The sequence below is a fragment of the Battus philenor genome, unplaced genomic scaffold (assembly GCF_028537555.1).
Source record: "Battus philenor isolate CCGP_79_NKW_IND1 unplaced genomic scaffold, ilBatPhil1.0.hap1 SCAF_12, whole genome shotgun sequence".
Classification (NCBI taxonomy): domain Eukaryota; kingdom Metazoa; phylum Arthropoda; class Insecta; order Lepidoptera; family Papilionidae; genus Battus; species Battus philenor.
The window spans coordinates 13,163,030-13,180,475 of record NW_027181674.1 but is presented as its reverse complement, the minus strand read 5'-3'; the positions used below and the strand labels follow the sequence as shown (position 1 = coordinate 13,180,475).

The window sequence follows — 17,446 nt, the reverse complement described above, 5'->3', positions numbered from 1 at the left end:
AAAAATATAACGTATACTTATTTATTTTTAACTTTATTCATACTATTTTCTAATGGATTCAGGCGTTACTTTACGGAAGTCCTTCCTAAGTAAGAAAAGGGCTAATATATAGCTACTTCCGCTATGTAGCAGTAGTCGCACAAGGCGACCGCCGACAAATGCGCATGTGGCAAACAATGCGAATTACACAATTACCACCGCTATATTTATATATATATACGTTTTATTTTAACAGCAATATTGAAATTAAATGGTCTGCTTTTATGATTAGAAGAATGACTTGTAGAGCAAAAGTATCAATTGAAGTTTTAGGAATATCGTCACGTTTTTTTTTTCAATCGTTTTAATGGGAAGGTTAAATGTTAAGGATTTTCTTTGCCATTTCTTTCGTTATTGCTACGTAGTAAAACATTTTTTTTCGTTAATATCTAGTTATAGATCTTCATTTTTCTTCTTTTCAGCTGATTGACGCTCATTTCAAAGCATAGGCCTACCTCAAAGATCAGTATTGCACTGCCCGCATTCAGCGAAAGCTCAACAGCCTTCGATTATACGCTGTGCTTTATCCAAAGCTACTTCAGACGATGAATTCTTAGAAATATATCGGTAACTGTTTCTTCTACTGGTCTTCGAATACCTGAATCGATCTCACAGCGAAACTCAGATCATATCTCTCTTCATTACTCTTGGTAAAGTTTAATCAAGTATCGTTTACCAATAAATGTGAATATATATGTTATAAAGTTAACTTACTTCATTAGTAAATTGGCGGGCCAACGCTGGTCGGTGACGGCCAGTATAATACAAGGCACCGAAGTGAACACCATGTTGTACAGCGTCAGATACATGGAGTCGTAGATAGATTGAGTTGAAAACGCACAGTGCACTTGGAAGAAAAGCTGTTGAAAATACCATAAACATATGGTGATTGGTTACAAGTGTAAAATCTTGAAAGTTGAGTGTTACAGAAATAATGAACGTTATAAAGAAAAAGCGTTTTCGAAATTCGAATAACAAAATATGAAATTATTTTTTGTTTATTAGCTGTATCTGGAAACTTTGCATTGTTAGAAATTACTGACCTGTTATATTTTACTATATCAAATGGAATTATATAAAGATATAGTGTGATCGCTTACTTAATAACACACCTCTAAATAATCTAATTATAGAAAGATACAGATAATTGGAAATAGATGTAAAAGATTTAAAGCTTTTAGCTAAAAAAACTATACACGAATAGCCAATCACCGTAGATTCTTTTATCAAAAATAAATCTCTATCGAAAGAAAGTACAGCTTACTTATAAAAGGCGCAATATAAATATATACAGGTTACATGACATAATAGAAGTATAAAACATCATACTCACCCATACTCCCACGCGCACACAGACATAGGCGCACACTCCTATTTGCGCACATACACATACACGCGTACACTTCCATACGCATACATACACAAACACGCACGCACACTTACACACGCACATATATGCGCACACAGCTATACGCACACGCTCCCATACACATACCTGCACACACATACGTGCAAGAACACATGCGCGCACACAGGAATACGCGCACATACACATACGTGCATATACACATGCGCACACAGCAGACATACGCGCACGCACTCCCATACAAACAGTTTAAACTGAATATTCGCTGTCAGCAACTCAGAGGTTACTAATTGAATTTCGTAAATTTCGATGCGAAATTTGTTTTTCAAATAAATTTATTGCATAGATTGAAACCAATGATGGCAATAATATTAAATCTATTGAAATACAATACTCTAGATAAAAATATATACTCTCATTAAATATTTAAAAGATGCACCATGTCTGATTATAAATATAATTAATAAATGACAACATTACCATTATGTTGCCGAGGACCAGATTCTTGTAGAAGAAGTAGTGTATGAGAGTCGCTAGCCTTTGGTAGTACCAGTGTCCCATAACGAGAAGCATTTTCTTTACCATCGAGAACTTTGTAAACGCGAAATCCGCTGACCTGCGAGCGAAACAATTGTCATTATTCACTTATTAATACTATCCATAATTGGTGATACACAGGATGTTTGGTGAAAGATTTATGTTTTTAAATATGATTATTTGTAAAAGTAATGAATGGCACGGGGGTAGGTTGAGATTGAAATCATTAACTATGCGAATCTATCAGTCATGATGTTGTAGTGGTCGAGTGAACATCGCGCTTTCGACGTAAAGGAATTTCTAAGGAGTAATAATTCTTAAGAAACTGCTCGTTGGCAATTTTGCATGCTCTTCAATATTCTACAGATAAGTGATGGAAAAAGTGTAATTATATTCGTTCATACGTGCAGAGACGATCTTCAAGAATGAAAACATTAAAATAGTTTTCGTGAAAATGTAAAATGATTTACAATGAGGAAAGGAGCGGTATTACTGAGTCCTCTATAATCTATTATACAGAGATTAAAAAAAAGGAATCTAAAGTTCTATGCGTTTAAAATTTAAATTACTCAAGAATTTAAAAAAAATGCCAAACGATTTTAGAGCGTTTTCGCACTGTCAATCCTATTTTTGGTAGCAACAAGACTCATTTTCACTTAAACTGCTACGTGAATAAGCAAAATTGCTGTTACTGGTTTGCAACAACCCGCAACCCTAGACTGAAATATCAAAAACAATTTCATTGTCCAGGGATAACTTTTTTTAGATTGATTTATCATATCCATTGTACTCATGTGTAATGATTCCAACATGATCGCACCTATACATACGGCCATAGCTTCGATGAATGTGCTTTAGGAAGCTTTCTCCCAATAACTGATCTATCGTTTTGGACTTTTTAGTCCCACGAACTAAATTTCCATGAAGCTGCAATAGACTCCTGGCTAGCAGATACGTACAAAATAATACAAGCATTCCGTAATAGCAGTCTGTAGGCAACAGTCATGCGTTTTACATCAAGCAACAGTGTTTCGTTTTATTTAAGATAGAGAACCTATGCCCTATATGGGCGAACCGAGGGAGGATACGTTTCCTTCCTTGGTTTGCCGAGAGGCCCACGCTACCGGTTCAAGCCGCAAACACAACGACACCACTCATCTCTACTTGGGTAGAGCTGTCTTGTGCGTGCGAATGTCATCGTACAACTGGAGTACGACTGCTCAGGCATAAGTTTTTTGATAAGTTCACAGACCCTTCCGTTGCTGTAAAAGCTGTAAAAGCCTTGGGGCTAAAAGCACCAATATCAAAAGAAACAATAGTCTGCTCTATAGTTTAGACCAAAAATGAAAGAGTGGCTAATCTTACCTTGCAGCTTGGTGTCCTTCTTTCCCGAATATTCCAAAGCCGACGTGTGCCTCTTGGATCATTGAGATGTCGTTGGCGCCGTCCCCTATGGCTGCGGTGATGGGTCTAGTTGGGCTGTTCTTTATCAATTTCACGATCTGTTACGAAGTATATTATGAATATTATCTATTTTATATTAGCATTATAATTTCATAAAAGATATCTCATTTTGGCAATGATGTGTTTGCTTTTAGACTATTTTAATGTGTATTAAATATATATAAAGCTATATTTAAAAAATATGTATGTAAATCCGCTGAGCTTTTTGCCAGTTCCTCTCCAGGTCTGTGGCATTTGCCATCCGAATAGGTAGTATCTAAACTTAAACTTAATAAAAGATGTATCAATAATAAGTTAGATAAAGTGTTTTTAAATTTGAATTTGAGGTCTTACTTTTGCTTTTTGTATAGGAGACAGTCGGCAACACAGTACGGCACTGCATTTCAAGGATACTTCAACGAAAGCCGGCGCCGCTGGCGTGTCCAGGATACAGCTCATGCTGGTTCCATCGACTATTAGAGTAAGGTCTCTATAACTAGGCTCCTGGATCGTCCTCTTGCACTCCTCGAGGTGTGCTTGAAGCGCTGTGTCGTCCTTAACGCCGATGAGAAACATTCTCCTGTCATTCTCCGATATGTGACTGCAAGACTGAGCCACGTTAATGGCCGTCTCAACCTACAAAGAGAAATTGTGTATTTGTGCAATCAAATTTATTAATAGCAATCATTTTTGTACATATTTAATTGCTACATATATAAAACGTTACTAGTTTTATTTTTTTAGGTTATATGTGATACGTATACGCGGGAATCTAGACATGTGTTTCAGTTGAATTTACAAAGATGTTGTATATTTTTTTTAGTATTTGCCTGTATTTTTTGCCAAAAAGTTAGAATGATGAATTATCTCATAATATTTTAACATTGACAAGCAATAAAGTTCTGATCGTATTGTAAATGCATTTTTAAGAACTTTCTTTGTTGTTAAGCTAATTCGAACTAAAGTCCGTATTTTATATTTCAATTGTTTTTACAAAGAATTATTTTTATAACGATAAATATAATAAAAAATAATGTAGTAATATATTTTAAATGGCTATATAATTATATAATATCAGATGCTTAAATAACACAAAATAATATTTTTTAAAATGTAGCAATAAAGATTGCAGATTAATACGAAAGTTAGGCAAGAGCTAATATCTATTTCTTAGACGAGTAAGCTGTCTGGAAGACTGTAAACATCCGACGTCCTCTCCAAGAAAAGCAACTGAACAACACGAGGGACATCGGATGGTAATAGAGGCAGTTCTGAGTAAGGCTGGGAATTGCTGCTCACCGGTACTTTTTTTTATGGTCCACGCTATTGGGGACCTCTCGTTCCCCTGTCTCGTGTGGGACAGGGACTTTTTATTTCTAATAATTTATTCATATTTTTTATTATTATCATTCTTCACTTTCATGTATCATATTATCTGTTGTACTGTTTCGCTCACCGGTACTAGCCCAAACTCACAGCGTTCCAAAATCGACTCTTAATAAGTTAAACTATGTTTCGGAGCAATCAAATGACATTACGTAAACGATTTAAAAAATGTCGATTTTTATTTCTAATGTTTCTGAACGATATAAACTAAAAAGGGACATACAGATATTTTATGAGGTAATAATAATTAAACAAATTTTTCGAGAGATTTCTAAAACCGAAGGTCCGAAATGGCTTATTCTTTCTCCATAGAAACGCTGTTGGCAAGAGACGTAATAAAATATTTAGTCATAATTATTATTGCCAGTATCAAAAATAACACGTAACATAATGGTTTCACTAAAAATACATTATATAAGTAGATTCAATTTTAACGACGTGTTTTTGTGATTTTAACAAAGATTACATTATTGCAAAAAATTGTTTTAGGACGTTATCCGATTAAGATAAGAAAATATTAAAGATTATAATTAAAACGTACATCACTTACTTTCATATCTTTTCTATGATGTAGTAATTAATAGGATAAGATATTGAATTTCGGCTGTTTCCAAGTGCATATGGAATATAATATAGTAGAAGAAAAATTTTATTAATATTCCAGATGTCAGAATAATTATGGAAATTTGCAAATATTTCTTAGTATTATAGATTTAAAAAAGCTAAACGACTATTTTAGCGTTATGTTTTAAGGTTAAGGTTGTCTGAAGACTATGGATGCAGGCCACTCTTGACGGGTCCTTCAGGTAATATAAAGTCGAGGCCAATGACCAGCGGTGAATGTCTTATGGGGTAGCACATATATACAGAAGTATCAGAATTGATGAAGAAAAATAGAATTTTAAACCAACGAAAATAGCCCAGTGAATTTTTTTTATGGCCCCCACTATTGGGAGCCTCTCGTACCCCCTATCTTTTTTCCTTTCGCTCTGTATCGCCTTTCATTCATTCCTCATTACTATTTACATTTTCTTTTATTATATTATTATTCTATATCACATTTTTAATTTTGTCACGTTATTTTGCGTTATCTTACTTAATCATATTTGTTTACAATTTTATAATTTTTAATTTTATTTATCACTATGCTTATTATTTTTCTACATAGTAGGAGGAACTCTTCTTTTGTATCTTCTTCTCTAATCAGTGCGGCTATTGATTCCTTCCAGCCCAGTGGATTGGCAAATTGAGGTCGCACTGGGCAGGTCACATGGTGCGCAAAACTGATGGGAGCTGGGGACTTAGAGTTCTGGAGTAAAGACCATGTACCTGCAAGGACAGGGTGGACTAGAGACGACCTTGGAAAAGTCGCCGATTGTAGACTGCTTCCAACAGAACTGGTTAGTTATATATTGGGTATTGTAAATATCCATATATACAATACCCAATATATAACTAACCAGTCTGCCCCATGGCAGATCTATGTCCAGCTGTGGGTGTCTTGCTGAAATGATGATGTAACTATTGTAGCATAGCTCACCTTGTCGCCAGTAAGGACCCAGGTGTTGATGCCCGCGCGACGGAGGGACGCCAGGGTATCTGCCACGTCATCCTGAAGACAGTCTTCCACGGCAGTTGCCCCCACCAGCGTCAGATTCTGCTCCATGACACGATACTGCTGCGTTACTTGTTGCAATGCTTCTGCGGTTTTACCGTCTATGTGTTTGATGGCTATCGATAGAACATTCATCAATTATAGATCGAAAACTTCCAAACATTCATTTTTACTAGCCAGTAATAAATTTTTATTTTATTATCTGTGCTCTTTAAGATTTTTAACTAATTTTTAAAGGAGGTGATTTCATTTATTTTATTAGAGGGACAGGAAAGTAATGTCGCCTTCGTAAGTTGTAAGTCACACGACTACATTTTTAACAATTTTTTTCTAATCGATATATTCACCTTCGTTATCAACAACCTTTTGCCGTCTTGTATACAAAATCAATGCCGGAGCGGTAAAAATCAATGGGAAAAGAAATTAAAATTTTTCTGTAAAATATGTCAACAGATACATTACTTTCCGGTCCAACTAATAAAATAAATGAAATCAACAGCTGTTAGCAGCTGAACGCTAAAGACGAAATATGGAAAAATTGTAAAAAAAGAAAAAGGGTTAATTGGAAAAGGTTGCGCATTTAAAAAAAAACATATCATCTTTGCCAACGTCACTGATTACAACAAACTTTCAATGCAAATGTTTTAAAAAATCTTTTCGAATTCGATTAAAAGCGTAAAAATATAGAAGAGAATAGAAGATAAAAGATCCGTACTCTAGCAGTTCATGCTATAGCTCTGTCAGTGCCGCCAGTGCTTTACGATTTTTACCCCTACAAGAGTTACGTTATTCATCTACCCTCAACACGTTATTTAACAATCCAACGATCATAATATGATCATGCTGACATATATTTATTTGATCAGTGTCAACATTATTCTAAAATTAAAATTTAAATAACCTACAAAAATTTTGAAAGATTTTCCTAGTCGTCTGCGTGTTGATCTTTTTAGTTATTTTTTTTTTATTTAAAATCCGTTCTTAAATTAACTAATTGAATTCATAATACACCAACACCTTCAACACCACAATTGAAACGCCGCAATGTGAATTAAGATTTTCTATATCAAACCATGTAAAGATCGAAGATAGGTTGCAGGGTCACGAAAATACTACTTTTAAAAAGAAATTTGAACAAAGTAAACATTTAAAAAACAAAAATATTATAACGCTGCCAATAAATAAATTAAAAAAAGAAAATTTCAAAAAAAAAAATTAAAGACTCGAACCCATAACAACGCAGCCCCGAAAATCTAACGACGCACAGTGAAAATTAATACTAATTAAGAAGCGACGCAACTTCGAAAAAAAACGCAAAACGAAACGACGCAAAGCGAGATATTGGTGTAATTGAATACTTACATTCTGTCACTCTAGCGTATTCTTCCTGCGGTATTTCTCTATACGCAATAGCCAATGTTCTCAAACCTTTATTCGCAAATAAGTTAATATCTCTATTCGTGTCTTCAATCATAACTGTGTTTTTGCAAATAGGAAAAACTGAACTCTCAGCGCCTTTGCAAAATAGCCAAATCTGAAACAATGTCCTTCGCCTTTATTAAATCTACCGTCGTGTTTTACCATAATCATTTCTACTATTTCTACTCACCTTCCCGTCTTTATCTCTTACTATGATAGACATTCGTTTGCGTTCGGAAGTGAATTCAATAAGTTGTAAACGTTCGAAAATTTCAGTGTGATCTCCTATTTTAATCAGCAAATTGTTTCCTTCTTCTCCGAGAAAGGTAACTCCTACTCTATCTGCTGCTTCTACTAGCGCTTTCTCATCAGGACTGCTACCTTGGTAATCCATTTTACTTCCAGTTTCGTTTAATAAAGCGTTCCATGTTAGATGGTTTATGACTCCATTGCTATTGGAGCTTCCGTTGTCAATGATATTGCCTCTGTTTAGCTTTTTTCTTCGGAAAAAGTTCATGAGCTGCAAATTGCCGGTGCCGGATAACCGGGCGCTCAGTTTCTTCATGTCCTCGCTGGATATTTGCACAGAGTGGCATAGTGCGAGGATCATGAAGAAGAATTTAATGTCTGTCTGAAATAGAAAGTTGTCGCTGAAGATATTGATTCGTATGCCTCCGGGCACTTAGTTAAATATTTTCTGTTAATACTTAATACAGTACAAATTTTGAATAAATATTTACAGTAATATTTTTATTGTAGTTATAAATGTACGGTCTTTTCAGTTTTATAAAGATGGTTTTAAAATATATTGCTTTTCAATAAAATTCATAGTATACTAAGTGATCAAAAAGTAAGGTGAAATTGTGATTTAAAACCCCCATTACACATTAGAATGGCGGGTATTTTGTTCTAGGTAATTAAGACTGCTAATAACATTTGCCAAGCGTCTGTTTGACAAAAGTTGGAATATCATTTGGCTCAGCCGAAACCATTTTCAAGGATGTTTTATGTTTCAAACGCGGCAAGTCTCGGTTCACCAACCGAGGGCACCGGGCACTCCCAAAGAGTTTAATTTTTTGGCAGACAAGAGTCAAAGACTCGACCCACATGATTCCGCGATGACCGTTTTCGTCTGTTTTTGTTACGTTCAACTTTTGGCTTTTCAGCAAACTCAAAATGCCAATATGGGGACGCAGTTTTTACATTATTGAGGAGATAAAAATCAAATCGAAGAAGGTCTTGAAACGTATAGCGGATAAAGACTTGAAAAAGAAGATTGTTTTGAGTACTAGAAAAAGCGATGGCAAAAGTGCGTTTTATCAGATGAAGTTTACTTTGAAGGGGATGAAATTGATTTGGATGAATAAATCAAGAATTTACATTTTATAAACAAATTCACCTTAGTTTTTGATCACCGTATTATAACTCCATTTCTGTAATATTGTTGTAGTATCTTAATAAGGATTATAACAAATCGGCTAGTGCCCAAGTAATCCAGGACTCTGCTAAAGTAAATTTGATGTACCCGACACTTTCATTATAATAAACTTTGAAAATATGTGGGAGAATATCTATATAATTACTTACTGTTAAGTTTCTAAATTTATTTTTGTTTTTTCGAAAATTTGTAAGTGTTAGTAATTATTTGCATTTATTAACATTGCAACACTGAGTCAGTCAAAATGTCAGAAAGAAATATGCATGTTGTTTTATTTACTGATTAAAAAAAATTAGAATTCGTTAAAACCCATGAAGCCTCTGCTTGTACAATCCTACATGTATATAGAATAAACAAAAAGTAACTCATAAAATCTATGAAATTAATATCAAACTCAAGATAATGAAACATAGAGTAATGTAATGAAAATAACAGACCTGAAATGTATCCACTGGCTCGTCGAATCTCCCCGTGTCGTACAATCTAGAATCCTTTTCCTCGTACATGTGTCCCTTTATCGAACACGCTTTGAACACCATGAGGTTCTTTGTTAAGGTGCCAGTTTTATCAGAGAAGAGAACCTCCACCTGCCCCAATTCCTCGTTTAGATCTGAAGTGTTCGCTATCGCTGGTCTGCCTGTCTCCTCGCAGCGGAGTTCCTCATCCCAACCAATGAACAGAGCACCTGACCGAGGAATTATTTTAATTATATGCCATCCCAACAGACTTCGTAAAGTCAAATTTTTTGTTGAGAAATAAAAGTGTAGTAATTTTTGTTGTTTTCATAGCAATTTAAATTTGTCGATTAAACGAAAAAAATTCCCAATTGGTATTGGTTTTTTTATATTTACACACACACACACACATATATATATATATTAATTATAGTCTGTAACTATATTGAGTAGAACCCGTCCAGATGTTACTTGTTTGATTTAAAGTTCTGGCCGTACTTCACTCGGATCATTATAGTAATTAAACAAAACAAATAAATAATCTCACCTATAAACTTATACAACTCGATGGTGACGTAAAGTGACATCGGTATGATGTAGTAGTATAGAAGTAGAAAAGAGAACAGGTCTTGCAGGATGCTGCTAATTGGTGTCGGGTACCGCATCCCTGGCCCCAAGTACACATTCCTCCCAGAGTTTCTTCCTTCGATATATAATTTCAATAACATAGATAGCGACATCTCGAAAACTAACAAGAATATAAACAACACTAGAAAACTATTAACCGCTGATTCACATGACGAGAATTTGTTACCGGAGTATTTTGAGTTCAAAGCCAGCTTCGTTTCCTCTCCTGTAACAAATGTTTAGTCAGATTTAATATTTGTTTTACAGATGTTAAAGCTTTTTGTAGAAAATGAGTTATAAATTCACCATAAAACTTTAACAACTGTAACAAATCACATTATTTTATGGCCTTCGCTATTGGGAGCCTCTCGTACCCCCTATCTAGTTTGGGACAGGGACTTTATTTACACATAATTTTTTCAGTTTTTCTTTATTCCACTCTCACTTTCATACTTCTCAATTTCTTTTATTCTTTCCTTTTATCCTTCACAATATCTTGCAGTTTTTTCATTTCTTCTTGCTTTCATCGCCTTTCTTTCCTAAACATATCACATTGTATCATTTTTTGTTATTAATGGTTCTCTTTTGTAGTGAACTTTCGTTCCCGCCTGCCATGCGAAGAACTTTACAACTCGGGTTAAGTATTTTTCATTTAATCCTTTAATTTCACTTTCTCCTTTCAATCTTCACAATCTCTATCTTTCTTCACATTCAACTCGTCTTCCATGCATCACCTTCCTTCCCTTATGTTCGTTCCTAGACCACAGTTTGCTACAATATTACAGTTTGTTATATCATTACAGTTTTGACTAAGTTTTTCGATTTTATTTTACTATTTGTTGTAATTTTTATTTCAAGTTTCATTTTCCTACAACTATAACTATTTAATAAACTTATATTGCTTTCTCAGGACTAGCTTGGGATCTTGCTCGACCCTTTTTGACTTAATTTTGAGTCCTATTTTTTTATTATATATTGTACTACTTTTTTGGAAAATTCTAGGAATAAAGGGCGACATATATCTTCGGCCATGGGGGAAGCAATGCTGCCTTCTTTAATTCTCTGACTCATTTTGACTTCGGAACCAAAGCGAACACCATGTATATTACTGATGTATTAATACATGGAAGCTTATTTAAAATCTAGATCAAGTTGAAAAATTACTTATATGTTATGCTTGTAGCGGCGATGTTCATAAAAACAAGTCGCATGTCGACAAGACGAATCTTATTTCGCTTAAAGTGTTGCATGGGTCGTGATTCACGGGTTAACAATTGTGGGATTGTACATAGGTTCTAGTTTAAAAGCTACAGTTATTTTTGGAGTGATAGCCTAGAGAGTAAAATCTGTGAATTTCTGTCGCAGACAATGTTTTCATTGGGTACCCTTTTCACGCTTTTCCTAATCAAACCATTCTGAAGAACTGAACTGAATAAACTTCTGCTTGCGAAAAGGATTTCTTGCAATCCGTCTTAATCACTAAGATAACTGCGGATATCCTAATGGACCGAGGCCAATCTGATCTCTTATCATTTACACTTGAGACTTTTAATCTTCACGTGATATTAAAATATTTGAGCAATTCGAAGATATTAGTAGATAAGCGAAAAAACCTAATGGCAGTTGTATGTCCAGCAGTGATGTATTACGATTTAAACGATGACGGTAATGAAGTGGGAACAAATGTAAGGCGATACTTGGTTCTTTTTAAACGGTTTTATTTAGTTCGACTCTTTATATGGGTCAAAATTAGAAATGGAAATTTAAGCACCTTCCCGTTGTCAGATTGATTTGAAAGTTGTTACACACATTTTATTTAGATGACAATACAATATAATAAAATCAACAACATTATAAATCTAAGATGGCCGCCGATACAAAATGGCGGATTACATATTTTTCCTTAACCCCCTTAATATGGGTATCAAATGAAAGGGCTACACTAGTAAAACACGATGATTATGTCCAAATTTAAAATTCAAGATGGACGCCGTTCCAATATGGCGGACTAGGTACATATTTTTCCACAACCACCACAATATGGGTATCAAAAAACCGTTTAACTTAAAAGTTTTTTAAATGTATTTATTAAGCTTCCAGTCGCAATAAAATTATAGTCTAATTCAAATGCCATAATGTTAATACGAAATATTTAAAAATCGAACGCGTAAAAAAACTCTAATCTATTTTTAAATTATACTTTTGTTTTGTGCCAGTGAAAATATTAAAAGACTGACTAAATATATATGGAGTTGACAACTCAAGATCATTGTATGAAGACGGTACTTTTTATTACATTTTAAAATCAAATCGATGAATCATTTATATCATAAACATGACACTATCACGTATTTGTCGGAACATTCGCCCGCGAATTCTAGCAACCTTTCTTTATCGATACCACTATCTTTTTATATCCGTCTACGATTCAACTAAGCATATTTCTTTTATTTTATTTTAATAAAAACTTTTTTATCTTTATGCTAAACAAACGTACTTTAATATCAATTATAGTTAATTGAATAAAGTACTTAGGTTTTTGATAGACAAAAGAAATTGCTTCGAGAAATTAAATAGACAGTTTTAGACATAAAAGGTTGACGTTTTTTATCAAAAGATAAATGCAAGACAGTATAACATATATAGATAAAAAAATTTAAATCCGGTAAATAACCTTCCACAGATTAAATATTGTAAATATAAATATTAAAGTCAACTACCGCTTTTTTAATACAGAGATAGCAAAAACGAATTATGTTTATTATACATATTAGGGAGGCCGGAAAGTAATGTCGCTTTAAGTTAAATGCACACGACTACATTATTAACAAGTTTTTATTTCTAATCAACAATATTCACCTTCGTTATCAACAATTTTTTGCCATCTATTATACAAAATCAATGTCGGAGCGGTAAAAATCAATCGGTTTTTTCTGTAAAATATGTCGACAGAAACAACATTACTCTCCGGTCCCTCTAAGATAGGTTTTATAATTGAAATAGTACAGACGAAGAGGAAGAAGTATAATGACTTACTACAATTTAAAATAAACTCTGATAAGTAAATAGCCCACAAACGCTGAACCAGGTTTTTTTATCATTAATATGTTTTTTTTAACTCCTCAGAGTAAAACAAATCATTTCCGTTTAATATTATGAAGTAAAAAATCAAAACACTGTGAGATTACAAGGTTTTGTTTTATATCTTCCGCCCATTTTTCATAATTTCATAAAACCTTTTCTTGCTAATATATAATATTCAAAAAAAATACTGGCTAATATTTATATCTTGAGTTAGTTTAAACATGACATGTGTCAATGAACGCCCCACTAGTCTCTTACGAGTGAAATTTAGTATAATCCTACCAAATTTCATGTCTCTAAACCTTATGGATTCAGAGATATAGGAATGAGTCAAAAAAGTGGGTGTCTGTTAGATTTATAAAGATAATCCTGTTGTTATACAAGAGAGTTTATTGAAAAATACGTATCAAATTACTTTCATATACATTTTTCAACATGAAATAATTTTACGTGAGCGTATCCATTAATAACACAACATTGTACACCAATTGGCATTAAGTCGTCATTTTAGTCCATACACGCCAACTACAAGGTAACGGCCGCCCTAAAGATATCTATGGGAGATATATCATAATCACCACGCTTTGATTATGGTTCCCGTTTTTGTGGGCATCTCGTTCTCTTTTTAGGAAACATATTTCACAATATTTTTTTTTCCAAGTTACCTATTTTCACCCTCTCTCTCCAATCCATCATAACTCCTCTCTTTCTTTCTTTTTTCGTCCTTCGTATTTTATATCATATCATTCTCCACAGAATTCATTCACATTACATTCACGCAACTTCCCATACTTCGCCATATTTCTTAAAATTTTAAATATTTACATTTCCAATTGAATATTTATATTTTTATTTCCATCAATGTTTCTATATTGTGTCATTTTATACAATACCATTATAACTTTCTCATTTTCTTTATAACTAAATATTTCTTTACAATATTATTAATGATTCAATATATGACAATGTCTTCTTACACGGCTTTGTTACGCTTAATTACATCATTTAACTTGTAACAAAACCGCAAAAGAGTTTGGCGGCTCTCTTCGTCTTCTAAAAGGAAAGCAATGCTGACGCAAGCAATGATCTTACCAATTATCATTTTATAAGCCACTCTAAACCCTCCATACACGGGATAGCAAGTGATAATCACACAAACCGCCATGGGTTGGCGATCGCAGTGTGATATGGTACCCAGAGGTCGTTGCTGCCCATTCTCTGGTAACTTGTTTGTAAGCAGTGGCAATTCTATATAATTAATGCACAAAGTGTGAATTATATAAAACTATCCTAGGAATCGAACCCGCTACTTAAGATCGCATGTGTCAGTCCCCCACCGCTGAGTTACCAATGTACTAAAAAATAAGTACTGATATTATATTTACCCGTATAAACTGCACATCCAATTGCCCATTCCGTGTTCTTCACCCTAGAACCTCTCAGCATGAGGTTATCAGTTGTGAGGACGAGACTGTCCTGACCAGGAATCTCTAGACGTCCGTAGAATGTGTACAAGTCTGCCACTGGGTGTGGTACTTCTATACGCATTCCATTTGGCAGGATATCTAACGAAATACGAATTATTTAATTTTTAAAACATTTAAATTACTTATTTGTTAACATAATCTATGTTGTATGCTGTTAGCGTTTTATCCTTAAATATTGAAATAACCAAACGATACATTTAAATGAAAAAAATAAAAAAAATTAAACTTATGTTAAAAATATCATCACACACGTAACTAATATTTATTTATTAGTTCATGTGTTGATTTTTCTGACGTTTGAGTGTGAGTATATTTAATAGTATAAAGAGTTCAACGACATTTGTTCAGTTTCGACAATAACTTTTCTTGGAGCCAGATTTGAATTTTTGGCTTACGCTTATTTATTCTTTGATCAAAATGTAAGGCGAAATTGTCATTTAAATGTCTTTTGCCAAGGGTCTGTTTGTCAAAAGGTTTAACTATCTCCGAATTACACTTGTATCTTTTTATCAAATGTTTCAATTTTGTAAAACTTGTTAAGCCTGGATTAGTTCCAAATCGCTATTTTTTTTATAAAAAGTGTCAAAAACCCGACTGATACTGTTTTGCAACCACCGTATTCGCCTAATTTGACTCCGTGCAACTTCTGGCTATTTAGCAAACTGAAAAGGCTAATCCGGGGATGCCGTTTTGACACGATTGAGGATATAAAAACCGAATCGTAGGTCTTGAAGGCTATAATGTAAAGACTATTCCGACTGTTTAGAAGATTCGAAAAAGCGTTAGCAAAAGTGTATTTTATCAGACGGGGATTACTTTGAAGGTGATGAAAATGATTTGGAAGTATAAATAAAGAATTTACTATTTATAAACAAATTCGCCTTAATATTTGATCACAGTACATTGTTTGTATTGTTATATATTAAGTTTCCAATAGCGTAAATTTGGCGGTAGGTGAAAAATGTCTAATGTGGAATATTTAAAAAACATATTCTTATTATTCAATTCTACCTTTGATAGCGAATAAAAATTGAAATTTAAAAATTCTTTTAATTACATATCCATTTAGATTTAGAAGCTGTAAAAACCCCCGCGCCAACAGCATCAACTTCAACCGAAACCTAGTAGTAGTTACCCATAAATAAACATATCATCGTCTCAATAATGTGTTAGTATCTAACCAGGTGTATACCCGACCAATGACGGCGGTACCCTCAGGGTCTTCAAGTTGGTTTCGCCGTCCAGATTGGCTGTAGTCACAAAGCACTTGCCGCTCTCGCCCGCGGAGCACAAAAGCACTATATCAGCAGGCACCTCTCGACCTCGTTTCACACGCACCAGTGTTCCCGGTGCTATCGTTGAGTTACGCACTTGTTTGATCATGTTGTTCTGGACGGTTTCCACTGAAACAATATTTACTTAGTTATTACATCGTTCCAAAAGGCAACCACTCATATTTATCTTGGACCTGACCTCCTCTTTAAAGATCTAATGGATTCAGGCGTTACTTTCCGGAAGTCCATCCTAAGTGAGAAAAGGACTAATATATAGTTACTTCCGCTATATAGCAGTAGACGTGCAATAAAGTCCACCGCCCACCAGCCCGCTGATAAATGCATATGCGGCAAACGAAGCGAATTACACAACTACCACCGCTAAATCACTCAACACGTGTTTCACCCCTCGACGGGGCATACTCAGGAGTATTGTTACGCCGATTAGTGCCAAACATCGAGGATTCGGTGCACTTAATTGCACGACTATTGCTACATAGCGGAAGTAGCTATATATTAATCCTTTTCTAATTGCCTTTAAAGTCCTCCACGTCCAAGTTTTTTAGTTACATAGCCAGGAAAAGCGGTTACAACTTTAAGAATAATTTGTTTACCGGAAAATTGTTACGTATTTATTAAAAACAATAAATCTTGCAAAACTTATCCATTTTTATTTACATCCTTTAATCATCATCGTGATTATACTCGATCGCCAGATTAGATATACGCAGTGTTAGATCACCTTTGTCTTTAGAGTGTTTTGTTTTAATCCAAAGAGTTTTTTTTGTCTATGATTAATAATATAAATCTTTACTAAGACATTTCAAAGACGTTGTAACTAAAATTATAATACATGTCAAAGTGAAAACTTTATAATATATAAGCTTTGTGACATATTACGTGGACTGGAAAGTAATGTCGTTTCTGTCGACATATTTTACAGAAAAATCGATTGATTTTTATTACTCCGGCATTGATTTTGTATACTAGATGGCAAAAAGTTGTTGATAACGAAGGTGAATATATTGTTAATTACAAATAAAAACTTATTAAAAAGGTAGTCGTGTGAATTGAACTTAAGAAAGCGACATTACTTTCCGTTCTCCCTTATATTTTGATTGATTGATGATGGTTGACGATTATTTGTAAGTCTTGTTGGGTATGAATAACAATGAAGATATTAAACAGAATTGTCGCTGGAATTTTCATAGCGTTCAAATATCTTAAAACATTTAATGGAATCAGGCGATACCTTGCGGAAGTCCATCCTAAGTAA

The 17,446-nt window shown here is 34.0% G+C and overlaps 1 protein-coding gene across 1 annotated transcript in view; it reads right to left on the bottom strand.

Moving 5' to 3' along the window:
* LOC137932638 (phospholipid-transporting ATPase IF-like) overlaps positions 1-17,446 on the bottom strand; it is a 44,703-nt gene that overhangs the window by 3,348 nt on the left and 23,909 nt on the right. The window contains exons 4-14 of the mRNA XM_068776257.1: positions 16,078-16,299; positions 14,795-14,974; positions 10,246-10,551; positions 9,681-9,928; positions 7,996-8,436; positions 7,749-7,920; positions 6,312-6,502; positions 3,740-4,021; positions 3,308-3,444; positions 1,886-2,021; positions 754-899 (exon numbers count right to left, since the gene is read on the bottom strand). Coding sequence (XP_068632358.1) covers positions 754-899; positions 1,886-2,021; positions 3,308-3,444; positions 3,740-4,021; positions 6,312-6,502; positions 7,749-7,920; positions 7,996-8,436; positions 9,681-9,928; positions 10,246-10,551; positions 14,795-14,974; positions 16,078-16,299 — 2,461 coding nt within the window. The remainder of the gene's footprint in view (positions 1-753; positions 900-1,885; positions 2,022-3,307; positions 3,445-3,739; positions 4,022-6,311; positions 6,503-7,748; positions 7,921-7,995; positions 8,437-9,680; positions 9,929-10,245; positions 10,552-14,794; positions 14,975-16,077; positions 16,300-17,446) is intronic.